This window comes from Cricetulus griseus, chromosome 3 (genome assembly GCF_003668045.3).
Source record: "Cricetulus griseus strain 17A/GY chromosome 3, alternate assembly CriGri-PICRH-1.0, whole genome shotgun sequence".
NCBI classification, from domain to species: domain Eukaryota; kingdom Metazoa; phylum Chordata; class Mammalia; order Rodentia; family Cricetidae; genus Cricetulus; species Cricetulus griseus.
Genome location: NC_048596.1, coordinates 73,851,087 through 73,864,279, shown reverse-complemented (window position 1 = coordinate 73,864,279; position 13,193 = coordinate 73,851,087). Strand labels below are relative to the sequence as shown.

The 13,193-nt window shown below is 45.5% G+C and overlaps 1 protein-coding gene across 4 annotated transcripts; it reads right to left on the bottom strand.

Annotated features, from left to right (window-relative positions):
• Positions 1-1,106: 1,106 nt before the first annotated feature.
• On the bottom strand, positions 1,107-12,117 carry Tmem219 (transmembrane protein 219). Of its 4 annotated transcripts, none has more exons than XM_027404610.2 (6): positions 12,005-12,117; positions 10,807-11,005; positions 10,532-10,721; positions 5,331-5,560; positions 3,829-3,998; positions 1,107-1,203 (listed from the first exon to the last, which is right to left on the bottom strand). In XM_027404610.2, exons 2-5 carry the CDS (start codon positions 10,969-10,971, stop codon positions 3,861-3,863), a joined length of 723 nt encoding a protein of 240 aa, XP_027260411.1. In that variant the 5' UTR covers positions 10,972-11,005; positions 12,005-12,117; the 3' UTR covers positions 1,107-1,203; positions 3,829-3,860. The 4 variants fall into 4 exon arrangements, with proteins under 4 accessions (XP_027260411.1, XP_027260413.1, XP_027260416.1 ...); XM_027404612.2 differs by having other exon boundaries at positions 10,807-11,008; positions 12,005-12,040; XM_027404615.2 differs by lacking the exon at positions 12,005-12,117 and adding an exon at positions 11,960-11,978.
• Between the last annotated feature and the right edge of the window lie 1,076 nt (positions 12,118-13,193).

The following is a 13,193-nucleotide window of genomic DNA, read 5'->3' as shown; positions in this document are numbered from 1 at the left end:
GAGGAGAAAGGCAGGGCCTGCTTGGGGAGGAGCCCAAAGCGCGCGGTCCGAGGACTGCCGGTGGAAAGAGCTGTGGCGCATGCGCCCACCCAGCTTTCGCTCTGCGACTGAGCTTGTTGCTAGGGCAAGCTCCGAGGGGGCGCGCGAGGAAGGGAACCTGTGGCCTGCGCCTGCGTGCAGGATAAAGGCTGAGAGGAGTAAAGCAAGGGTGCTAGCAACTGCGCGGAAAAGGCGGGAAAACGGGCCATTATGATGTTCCTAAGTATCTAAACTAAACCTGAGCTCCCAAGCGCGAGGATAACGTGCCAAAGTTGGGGAAACCCAATAGGTCAAATCCCTACAGGAAAACTGAGGTACAGTAGGGTTGTATAACTCGTCAAAAGTCATGATGCATTTATGTCAAAGCATTTCCACTGTCTAAAAGCCCCTACCTAAACAGAATCGACAATTTAAGTTCATGGGAGAAAACAAGTGATCAAATAGCACAGCTGGGGGGCGGGATCCCAGTATGTCTAAAAGGAATGTATGGTGACGGATTATGCTTACAATTCCAACACTCAGCAGGCTGAATCTGAAGCAAGAGAATACAAGTTCCACAGCATTGTGTGACCTAATGGAGTCCCAGTATCAAAACAAAACAAAACAAAACAATCAAAAAACTCAAGCTGAGCATAGTGGCGCATGTCTTTGACCCCAGCATTTAAGAGACACAGGCAGGCAGATCTCTGTTAGTTTGAGGCCAGCTTGGTCTACAAAGAAAGTTCCAGGACAGCCAGGACTGAATAGTGAGATCCTGTCTCAAAAAACCAGCACACAAAACAGGGCTGTGGATATTATTCAGTGATAGAGTGCTTGCCAAGCATATATGAGGCCCTGTGTTCAATCACAGCACCACAAAAGAAACAGGATCAAAACAGCTAAGCAGGTGCTTGCCATGAAAGTCTGTTAGTCTGGGTTCAGATGGAAAAGCTGAAGAGACGGAATCATCGTTCTGTGATTTCCATGTACATGCCATGGCATGTATATACATCATGAATTTGTGCAACCAGGAAAACACCCTAAAATACTGAGTTTAATCCAATCCCCAATAAGTACCTTACACAACAGTGATCAAAAAGCCATTTATTTTCCCACATTCCAGATCTTCGTTTTTTGTAATAGGTCTTCTAAACTCAGAAGTAGGCCCAAGAATTTGATCTTCACCTGGAGAATAAGAAAGAAAACAGAACAAGTAGGAAAGCCCCTGGAAGCTCTGCATGGATGCAGAAATTCAGGGACAGCAGAAGGGACATCTTGAGACAGTTCTGGCACTTAATCCCACAGGGGTAGCAGCTTCAGAACCCCAGGATCAACCAGGGGCCAAAAAGCTGAAAGCCTCTACCACCTGAACTGAATGGGCTCCACTGTTTCCTATTCTAAGTACAGAAAATGGGACAGTGAGACCTAGCTTTAAGGAAATTTAACAAAGTTATCTAGAGCTTCCAGTTCCTCTGGGTTGGAGCAGTTCCAGTCTAGGCTGTTTCCACTCTCCCATAGTAATTTCCTAGCATACAAAGGCCAGCAGAACCTGAGGAAGGCTTAAGAGCTGGATACATAACACTTTCAAATGGGATGGAACCCTCCCAACAAGGTCAAGATGTTTTATTGGATTGACATTTTTCACTCAATGAGAGGATATGATTGGGAAAATAAAAAAAAGACACCTCCCTTCCTTCCTTCCTGACAGTGCTCTTGATCTCCCTGTAAGACCTTGCTATTATGCTTTTCAGTTCTATACAGCTATACATTCCAGGATCACAGCCAATGAAGATTATTGGAGGTGTGGTTATTTAAATGAAAACATTCCCTAAGTATGGATGAGGTTTGATTTTTATTTTTATTTATTTTTTGTTTTGTTTTGGTTTTTTTGTTTGATTTTTTGTGACAGAGTTTCTCTGTGGCTTTGGAGGCTGTCCTGGAACTCATTCTGTAGACCAGGCTGGCCTCGAACTCACAGAGATCCATCTACCTGTGCCTCCAGATTGCTGGGATTAAAGGCATATGCCACCAAAGCCTGGATTATTTTTATTTATTTTTTAACCCCCTAAGGTTTTTGGTTTTTTTAACCCCCTAGGGCCCTGCCCTTACCTTTTTTTAAAAAAAAGATTTATTTATTTTTACTTATGTGTATCTGTGTGTACCTTCATGAGTTTATGTACACAGGTGCTCAAGGAGGCCAGAAAGGGTGTCGGATCCCCTGGAGTCAGAGTTACAGGTGGTTTTGAGCTGCTAGATGTGGGTACTAGGAACCAGATCCTAGTTCTCTTCAAGAGCAGTAAGTGCTCTTAACCACCGAACCACCAGCCCCTTATTTTACTTGTTTTTGTTTATTCTGAGATAGGGTCTCATTTGTAGCCCCAGCCACCTGACACATACTATGTAGACCAGGCTGGCCTCAAACTAACAGAGATCTGCCTGCCTCTGTCTCCTGAGTGCTGAGATTAAAGGTATTTTCTTGTTTGTTTTTGAGATGAAAACTATGTAGCCCTAGTTGGTAGGTACTCACTAAATAGATCAGGCTGGCCTCAAATCTAGAGATCCACCTGCCTCTGATTGGTATTAAAGACATTTACCAATACACTGGAACCTTAGTTTTTAACTTGATATGCTTCTGTACATATCCTCTGTGGCTGCTGTCTTCCAAGTAATGTTCTGATTGTAAGACTCACCAGAGCTCCACTTCACACCTACCCTTAAGGCAGCAATGATGAATTAAGAGGGTTCAAATTTGAAGATCCGTCCTAAATATGGAGTCTTGTGTTTCTCTTGAAATTTATTTAATATTTATTTATCCATTTTGAGACAGGGTCTCACTATGTAGCCCTGAATGGCCTGAAGCTTGCTATGTAAGGCAGACTGGCCCCAAAGTCACAGAGATCCACCTGCATCTGCCTCCTGAGTGCTGGAATTAAAGGCATATACACTACCCCTGGCAAAATTATTATTTTTTTAATTTTTAATTTTTATTTTTTGTTTTTTGAGACAGGGCTTCTCTGTATTGTTTTGGAGGCTGTCCTGGAACTCGCTCTGTAGACCAGGCTGGCCTCAAACCCACAGAGATCCACCTGCCTCTGCCTCCCGAGTGCTGCGATTAAAGACCTGCCCCACCAACTCCCGGCTTATTTTTTAAATTATATTAATTTACTTTAGGGGAGTTATGTACATGGTTTGTTTTTCGGTGTTTTGTTTTGAGACAGGGTTTCTCTGTGTAGCCCCGGCTGTCTTGAACTCACTCTGTAAACCAGGCTGGACTCTAATAGAGATCTGCCTGACTCTGTCTCCCGAGTGCCAGGATTAAAGGCATGTGCTGTTGCCACTACCCTGCTTAGGGGAGGCATCTGAATTGCTGATAATATTCTTTTTTTCCCTGTGTGGTATTTACAAGTGTCCATTTTATAATAATTTGTCAAAATGTACTTTTATGGTTTGTCTTTATACATGAAAGTTACTTATTTCCTAGTAAAGACAGGGTCAGCAGGTAAAAGTTGTTGCTGTGAGAACAAGCCTGATGACCTGAGTTTAATTCTCCTAACCCTACATAAATATGGAGGGAAAGAATCAACCCCACAAGGTGGTTCTCTGACCTTGACATGCACACCAGGGCACACGACACACAAAGAAAAAGGCAGAAGTAATAAAAGCATTGTACGTTTATGGAGAACGCTGTTCTCAGTCTCCATAAGGAGATAGCTGAATAGGGCTCTCAGGGACTCACAGTTTTTGATTCTAAGGGTCTACCTTACCAAGTTCAACTCCATCCCTTCCCCACTAACTCTCACAGAACCTCACCTGAGAACAGAGTAAGGAGCAGGCCAGTGCCCTTAAAGCCGTGTTCTGGACCGGTGGGACTCTGGGCGTGGATGGAAGCACACAGCAGTGACACAGCAGAGAAAACCACAGAAGAGAAGCAGGAACGAGCCCAGGACCAACAGTCTGGTGCCACACAGAGCTAGCTCCTCCTAGTGGTGGGGACAGGGAGAGAGGGGGAATGACAACAGAGCGGTTGGGAATCTTCCAGTGGGAAGATACCTTGTCCCATACCCTGCAAAACAGACAACCCTCCATGAAGCAGAGTCCTCCTGATGCCTAGAGAGAAGCTCTGGGACAGGTGAAAGGTAATGTTTGTCCTGATGGGGTCCAAACTGCTCTCTGGCCCAATCATCAACTGAACTATCAGAGAGTGAGCAAGCCATCACCCCCCCCCCGCCCCTCACCATTCTCCACATTCCACCAATCTTCCCTCCTTCCTTTCTTCCTCTTTAATGAAGCAAGGTCTAGTTATATAGCTCAGGCTGGCTTCAACTCTCATGTGCTTCTTGCCTTGAGCCTTCTGAGTCCTGGGGTGACAGGTGTTTACCATCACATCCAGGCATGGTCCTTCTAAAATATTTTTATATGTGTATTTGTATTACGGGTGTTTTGTCTGCACCACCTGCATGCAGTTCCTGCACAGTCCAGAAGAGAGCATCAGATCTTCTAGAACTAAGGTCATAAATAGTTGTATGTGGGTGTTGGGACTTGAACCCAGGTACTCTGGAATGGCAGCTTGTGCTCTTAACCACTAAGCCAATCTCATTCTGCTTCCCCTAATGGCCTTTTTTGTTTTTTTCAGGGTTTGTTTTTGTTTTTTGTTTTTTTTTTTTTTTTTTGAGAAGGGGTTTCTCTGTGTAGCTCTAGCTGTCCTGGAACTTGCTCAGTAGACCAGGCTGGACTTGAACTCACAGAGATCCACCTGTCTCTGCCTCCCAAGTGCTGGAATTAAAGGCATGCACCACCACTGCCTGGCACAAGTGGCCCTTTAAAATATGGGGTGTGAGAGTGTAGCAGCCCTTTAACCGCTCTCTTCAGCAAACAGCAAATGGCTGTCTCTAATCAACTCTGTTTTGCATTAGGTACTGTGCTGAGTACTTTAAGTCATTCTTATTCAGTCCTTAGTTACTGGAATCTGTAGATTACATCATATTTGTCTTTTGCAGATAAGGAAGCTGAGTCTGAGAGCAGTTCGGAGCTTGCTCTAGACCACATGCCTCTTACTGAAACAGGGCTATAAAAACCTATGCTTGCTCACTCTTGTTCTTTTTAAATATACTGTCATTATAAAGTCCAGGTTGGCCTTGAGCTTTCCGTCCTCCAGTCCCAGACTCTAGAGTACCAGGTTTGGAAGACAGCATGGCACTACACCAGACCAAGACCATTCTTTCTCTGCTATGTGAAGATGCCTCTTCAACCCTTTTGGGCAGTGCTCCACATGACAATCTATAAAACCTTGAAGATCAACCTGAGGCATTTACCGAAGTAAGGAGCTTGGTGAGCACAAAGCGTTCGAGGCTCCAGACCCTGACACACTCTTCACCCATCACTGGGCTCAAGGTAGCATTTTCAGCTCCCTCCTCTGAGCAGGATATAGGTGGCTGGCTAGAGGGCAAGATTTCTGGAACAGCACTGAAATAGAGGCAGGTCTCTGGAGTCCTTCCTGAGGCCACTCTGGCTGTGATGAGGATAGACTCTCCTGCAGAGGACCCTGCAAGAGGCATAAGACAGGAGATGGAAAACTGAGTAGGCAGCCAGAGAGATGGCCAGCAGCAAAGAACACTGGCTGTTCTTGGAGAGAACCTGAGTTCAGTTCCCAACACCCTATCTAGAAGTTTCTAACTGCCTGCAACTCCAGCTCCAAGGGATCAGATCCCCTCCAGCAAACACACACACACACACACACACACACACACACACACACACACACACACACACACACACACGTCATAAACATATGCATATATGCAAACCAGGCATGATGGCACATACCTTTAATCCCAGAATTCAGGAGGCAGAGGCAGGTGGATCTCTGAGTTTGAGGCCAGCCTGGTCTACTAGGATAGACAGGGCTACACAAAGAAACCAAGCCAAATTAAAAACAAATACACACACACACACACACACACACACACACACACACACACACACACCAAAAAAAAAAAAAAAAAAAAAAACAACTTTTTTTCTCGAGACAGGGTTTCTCTGTGTATCTTTGGAGCCTGTCCTGGAACTTGCTCTGTAGACCAGGCTGGCCTCCAACTCACAGAGATCCGCCTACCTCTACCTCCTGAGTGCTGGGACTAAATGCATGCGCTACCAACTGTCCGGCTCAAAAAATAAATCTTTACAATAAATAAATATTACAAAAATATATTTGTCCTTTTAAAGAAAGCAGTTATCCACTGGGCACCAAAATCCATTAAAGGTTCATACCCTATTTCAAATTACTGGACAAAGGATGGCTTGCTTAGTAAGAATCTTTGGGGCAATTTTCAGTAGAAAAAATACAAAGTTAGACTGTCATCTATTGGTATAAGTAGCCCAAATGTATTCAAGAACACACCAATCAAGGAAAGCTTTCAGAAAGGGTTAAAGAAAATATAGGTTATATTCCAATTTTAAAGTGTTGAAGGCATTTCTCTGAAAGACACAAAACCAAAAGTTTTTTGTTTGTTTGGAGCCCAGAGTATCCTAGAAAACATTATCTAGCCAATGTTGGCCCAGAACTCACGGCAATCCTCCTACTCAACCTCCCAACTGTTGGGATTATAGGCATGGCTATCATGTCCGCCTTCTATCATCATTTTAAATGAGCAAAGAGGATGCTCACCAAACTGTTAGTGAATGTACATTTGATTGTACACTTCTGTGTGGTCTGAATTTCTACAAGGCTAGATAGAGATAGAGCTCAGTTGATAGAATGCCTGTGGACCACAAAGCAGCAGAAATTAAGAGTGGTAATATACACCTAAAAACCCAACATATAGAAATAGAAGGTGGAGGCAGGCAGGCAGGCAAGCAGGCAGATCATGAGCTCAACAACATTTTTGGCAACATAGTAAGTTTGAGGCCAACCTTGGCTAAATGGGACCCTGTCACAAACAAACACCAAAAAAGCAAACATACAGTATTTAAAAAGGAACAAAGGGGGCAGGTAAGATGGTTCATCTAGGAAAAGTCCTTGCCATACAAGTCTAAGGACTGACATTTACTACCCAGAAGCCAGGTAAAGGTGGAATTAGAGAACTAACTACACAAAGTTGTCTTCTGACTACCCCCTAAACCAATAATAAACTAAAATGAACTTAAAAAAAAGAAAAAAGCCTACATCTTTTGATTCATTTATATTACTTATAGAAACTAATCCTAAGTTAGGGACTAAAAAAAAAATGCAAGCATGTTAAGAGCTAGGTGTGTAGCTCAATGGCAGAACACTTTTATAGCATATTTGAAACCCTTGGGCTCATTCTTAATCACCAGCAAAAGAACAAAAAGCCAAAACAACATACACTAAGATGTTTGCTTTGATTTTATCAAGTACAAAAAATTAGGAACAATAGTGTTATTTACTGGAGAAAACATTAAAGATGATGGCCTAATCACTTAATGGATCAATTTACAACCATTAAAATAACAGACCAGTAGTGATACAGAAAGCCATACATGTCTTGGTGAAAAAGAAATACAACTTGGCATATCCACTGTAATCACAGATGCACATGTACAATTGCATAGACAACCTCTGCCCTCCCACTCCATTGCCCGATGGACTCACTGGCCAGGTATTGTGTTGATAGTCCCAGACATTAAATGCCCCTCTTAGTTCATGAAAGTTTTATCTTAATTTTTCATCATATCTTTTCTTTTGTTCTTCCTTTCTTTTCTGTTTGTTTTGAGGCCTGGTCTCACTATGTGACTCTGGCTGTCCAGAAACTCACTATGTAGCCCAGGCTGGTTCAAACTTACAGAGATCCATCTGCCTCTGTCTCCTAAGTGCTGGTATCAAAAGCATGCTTCACTACACCCAGTTTTGTACCTTTTCTTTAAAAACAGGGTCTTACAGCTGGGGGTGGGTGTGGTACATTCCTTTAATCCTGGCACTCAAGAGGCAGGGGCAGGTGGGTCTGTGAGTTTGAGGCCAGCCTGGTCTACAGAGTGAGTTCCAGGACAGGCGGGCAATGCAGAGAAACCCTGTCTCAAAAAACCAACCAACCAACAAATAACACCCAAAAACCTACAGACTTGCTATATTAGTCCAGACTGTCCTGAAATCTGTGCTTCTGCCTTAATTTCTCCAGGATTGGGATTACAGACACCATGATGCCTAACTCTCATCACTCCTTATAAGTCACTTCCAAGGTTTCCTATGAATAGACCCAATCCTATTACTTTTTTGATTAGACTGAGTTTGCCCAATGTACTAGCATATAAAACCTTTTTTTGTTTGTTTTTGTTTGTTTGTCAAGACAGGGTTTCTCTGTATAAGTCCTTGGCTGTCCTGGAACTCACTCTGTAGACCAGGCTGGCCTCAAACTCACAGATCCAACCGCCCCTGCCTCCTGAGTGTCAGGATTAAAGGAATGCTGGGATTAAAGGCGTGTGCCACCACCAGCAGCATCCCATACCTAAAAGGAATTGCCCTCTGACCTACACAAGTGTGCTGTAGCATACACACATGCTCACATACACAGAGACAAGTAACTAAAGAATTGTAATTAATTAAAGACTGCCATGAGTTTCTACTTCCTGCTTTGGACCTATTTCCCAGCTCAGCATTCATTTCCTTGTATGCACCATCCAAACTGACCCTGCAAAGTTCCTAAACATGCCATCATGGTTCCTTCCCATCTGCAAGTCTTTGTGTCTACCACTCCCTTTGCCTGAATTATACACTGCTAAGCATTCTAAAAGCCTCAGCTTAGATGCTGTATCCTTGAAAGGTCTACCTCACCAACCTACTTCACACACTGACAGATGTGTGCTTCTTTTATGTTTGTATTCTTGTCAGACTTAAAGGAACTTAAAGGAAAGACTAAGAAACCCGAAAAATCGGCCTGACAGTGGTGGTGCTCGCCTTTAATCCCAGTACTAGTACTTGGGAGGCAGAGGCAGGCAGATCTCTGTGAATTCGAGACCAGCCTGGTCTACAAGAGCTAGTTCCAGGACAACCTCCAAAGTCACAGAGAAACCCTCTCTCAAAAAACCAAAAAAAAAAAAAAAAAAAAAAAAAAAAAAGAAAAGAAAAGAAAGAAAGAAAGAAACCCGAAAAATCACTACCACAGTGAAATAGGGCTTCTCAGTGATCAGGGTGGGTACACTGAAAATGAGAGACGAAGGTACTGCTAAGCAGAGAGTATAGTGCACGCCTTTGATCTTAGTGCTGGGGGTCAGGGTTGAGGGAGGGCCCAGGGGCGGAGGCCAGCCTGGTCTACATAGTGAGTCTCAGGATAATCAGAATACATGGGGAGACCCTGTCTCAAAAACAAACAAAACAAAGTGCTCGTGAGTATGGAAGGAAATGCAAAGCTCCAGGTGTAAGACTATAAAATGGTACAGCAGTTTGGAGGTTCCTCAGAAGAGTAATCATAGAGCTATCCTATATTCCACTCGTGCCTCGTGCCTCTATTCTCAATAGTACTATCATGTATGCCCACACAAAAACTACTGTTAGGAATAGCATTTGTTTGTTTGTTTGTTTGTTTGTTTGTTTTTCAAGACAGGGTTTCAGGGTTTCTCTGTGTAGCTCTGGAGCCTATCCTGGCACTTGCTCTGGAGACCAGGCTGGCCTCGAACTCACAGAGATCCGCCTGCCTCTGCCTCCCGAGTGCTGGGATTAAAGGCGTGAGCCACCAACGCCCAGCTTTTTTTTTTTTTTTTTTGAGACAGGTTCTCATCATGTAGCCTGGGCTTCCCTGGAGCTTGCTATGTAGATTAGGCTGGCCTTTAATTTGTAGAGCTCTGCCTGTCAATCCTGTGCTTCCCAGTGCTGGGATGAAAAGTATGCAGTACCATGAACCTTAAACATCTCAAGTCACAAAGGGCTGCATATTGTAGCAATGTTCAGACAGGCAGACCACCAGAGACAGCAAGTAGACTTGCAGAAGCATGGGGACCTGGGGAAAAGAGGCAAGGGCAGCTAAGGTGCAGATCTACTTAGATGATTAAAAAAAGTTCTAAAATGGATTTCAGGGTGGCTCCAACGGTTGTGTGAACAGACTGAAAGTAACTTACTTGCATACTTTAAATGGGTGAAATATATATTGGTGTGTGACTTGTACTTCAATGTTGTTATATGTATATACATGAGGTGGTTTCAGAACTTGCTATGTAGTCCTCGATGACCTGGAACTCACTATATAACCCAGGCAGTATTGGCATACTTGACCTCTCTCCATATCTCTCTATATATACATAGTGGGGAGGGGTATTTGGTTTTAAAACCAAGACCTCCTGGTGAATGCCAGAATTGAGGAAACTTGGAACTGGAACAGCAGAGCCAAAACACAGAACCTATACTATGAACAACATTCCCTGAAAGTATCTTGTCCTATCTAATTTGTACTACAGCAGTGGTAACTCAGATATACAGAGGTGCCCAAGGTCACCAGTATGGTGAAGTCAGAGGCAGGGCCCAGACCTAAGTGTTCTGATGCTGGACCACCACATTCCCAGATCTCACCTTTCAATCCTATCTGACTACCATGGACGTTGGCTTGGAATGTTTGGGTTTTGTTCCTATCTGAAGCATCTCCGAAGTTCAAAGTAGTCAGTAAGCCGACGACATGAGGCCCTCGCCACTTCCCTGCGACTGTCCCATTCACAGGGCACAGGCTCAGCTGGCCAAAAGACCTCAAGAAGGAAACCCAATCCTGTGTGCAAAAGGAGAGCGAGAGAGGAGTGAGATTATCGGCAGGGACAGGCATATACCAGAAGGGTGAGCATCCGGGTACTTACCTGGGGAATGTCAGGGCTACGTAGGCCAGATGTATGGGTGAGGAGGAAGCCACCAAGGCCCAGGCCAGAGAGGCCAAGGAGCAGCAGGATCAAAGTGGCACAGACCAAAGGTGGGTGATGAGCCAGACAAAGATGCAGGTTGTGCCCTGCTTGGCAGCTGCCCATGGGGAGCAGAGGGGTCTGGGCCTCCGTGGACCACCTGCTGGAGGACAGTGAGGGAGAACTGGACAAGAGCCTGCAGATCAGAAGGCCCTCACCCATGTTATGCAAAGGCAAGCTAAAGTTAGAAGACAATGGATTTGCTCAAGGCCACACAGTAGGTGGGAGAGCCAGGTCCAAAATCCAAGATTCTGTGCTCAAAAAGTTCACCTCCTTAGATCATCTAAGAAATGCTTGCTCTATTTCGTTTCTGAAATAACCAAGGGAGAAGCAGGGAACAGCATTCTGTACTAGCAAAGGGGATGTGCAAAGAATTTACAGCTGGAAAAGAGGAAGTACTTGATCTGGGGCTTGAGGTTTGGCAGCCCAACTGTACAGCCAGAATCCAGACCGGAAGTGTCTGGGTTCAAGTTCCTACTTTGGAGTTAAGCTAGGAAGAAATGAATCCCTCTTGCTGCTCACTAAGTGCGACCAAGCCAGTTAAATTCTGTGAGGTTAAGATGTGAAATGGAGTTCTAAGAACACCAAGTAATGAGGATTCGATGGGGCAGCAGTTTGCTCGGTACTTGGCCATGCAGGAATTCAACAGATGTCCATCTCCTTTCTTTTTATTGGTGTCATACTGATCCTTAAGGCCAGTAGAAGAAATACTGTGGCTCAGGGACTTTTAACACAGAAGTGATAGGGCTAAGGTTTGAAAATCCATCTCCAACTTCCGAGTACACCACTGAAGGCAAGGAACGATAGACGGATGAAAATAAACATCTGGAAGGCAGGAGATTAGCATAAGGAGTTGGGAGAGAGAGTGGTAGAGTGTGGAAGCCACCGGGAAACGCCAGGTGTCACATATGCTCGGCCCCTGCGCGGCCCCGCGTCCCGGCATTTCTGCAAGGGGGAGGGTAGAAGGAGGGAGGGCAGAGTCTGAGGGGCTGGTGCATCTTGGCCTCCCGTCCTCCCCAAAGCCCCTTCCAGAAGGATCTCGACAACCGCATCCCTTCCCGATCCAGCGGTTTCAGGTCCGACCGCCGCCAGCTCTCACCGCTTGCAGCCGGGCGGAGGCCGGCGCCCCGTGACGTCACGGGCGGCGCGGCGGAGGGGCGGAGCCCATGCTCGCGTGCGCCGGCCGGCCCCTCCCTAACTCCGTCCGGATGCGCTTGCGCCGTAGCCACGCGGACTCTAGCCGGGTTCTCCCCGGCCTGGGTCAGGCCAAACCAAAAGGAAATTTACTCTAGGGGCCGAGTGGAGGAAATAACTTACAGGAAGGTGAGGAAACCAGAAACAGGCGAGGGAGCCCGTGCTAGCCGTCGTGGACACCTCAGGTTTCCCTCCCGGGAGAACTCAGGAGGGTTTCGGCGGAGCCTCACCAAAGTCACTTTTCTGTTGCTTGCCCGCGACCTGTGCCATTCGCACAGCCCGGCCGCGCCCAGGTTTCCGGGAAGGACTTGGGGGTCCTTTCGGTAGGATGGGGTGGGGGCCTCCACTCCTCCCCTTTGTGAGTGATATGTAGGTTCTGCTCTTTGCCCTCTCAGATACTTAAGGTCTACACCATAGCAAGCCCCGTGACTCCTTGGCTCCTAAATGCACAGGATCCTAGCATTGCAAGTCTGCTCAACAGGGAGTATCTCATCTCAGTCTGCACGCCTTTTAAAGGGGGAGATCGTCTTACCTGAAACAGCATAAGACACGGAGTCAGGAGCTCAGGTTCAAATCCTCACCCTGTCCCGGTGTGGGGGGCGCAGTCCTGCAACCCCAGCACTCATTAGGTTTAGGCTGGAGGATCAGGAGTTAAAGGTCAGTAGAGTTCAGCCTTGGATACCCCCGCAAAACCAAACCCAAACAACAAAATGGATAACTCTGCATAAACCATAATAACCATATTGTCCTGGGGATAAGATTGTTCCTTTTAAAGCAGAATATTTGTTTTGTTCTTTTGAGACAGGGTCTCACTGTGTAGCTGACTTGGAACTCACTTATGTTTACCAAAGAGGCCTTGAACTCAGAGATCCACCTGCCTGTGGATCCCTGTGCTGGGATTATAGGTGGGGAACATGGCCCTCTAAAGGAGAGCATACAGTTCTCAAAAGATGTACTACAGATGGACATTAAACATACAAGAAAACGTTCAAGCTCACTACACATCAGAGAAAAGTGAATTAAAACCACATTAAGGCTGGGGGGTGGTGGCCCACACCTTTACTTCCAGCGCTCCGGAGGCAGAAGAAGGCGGA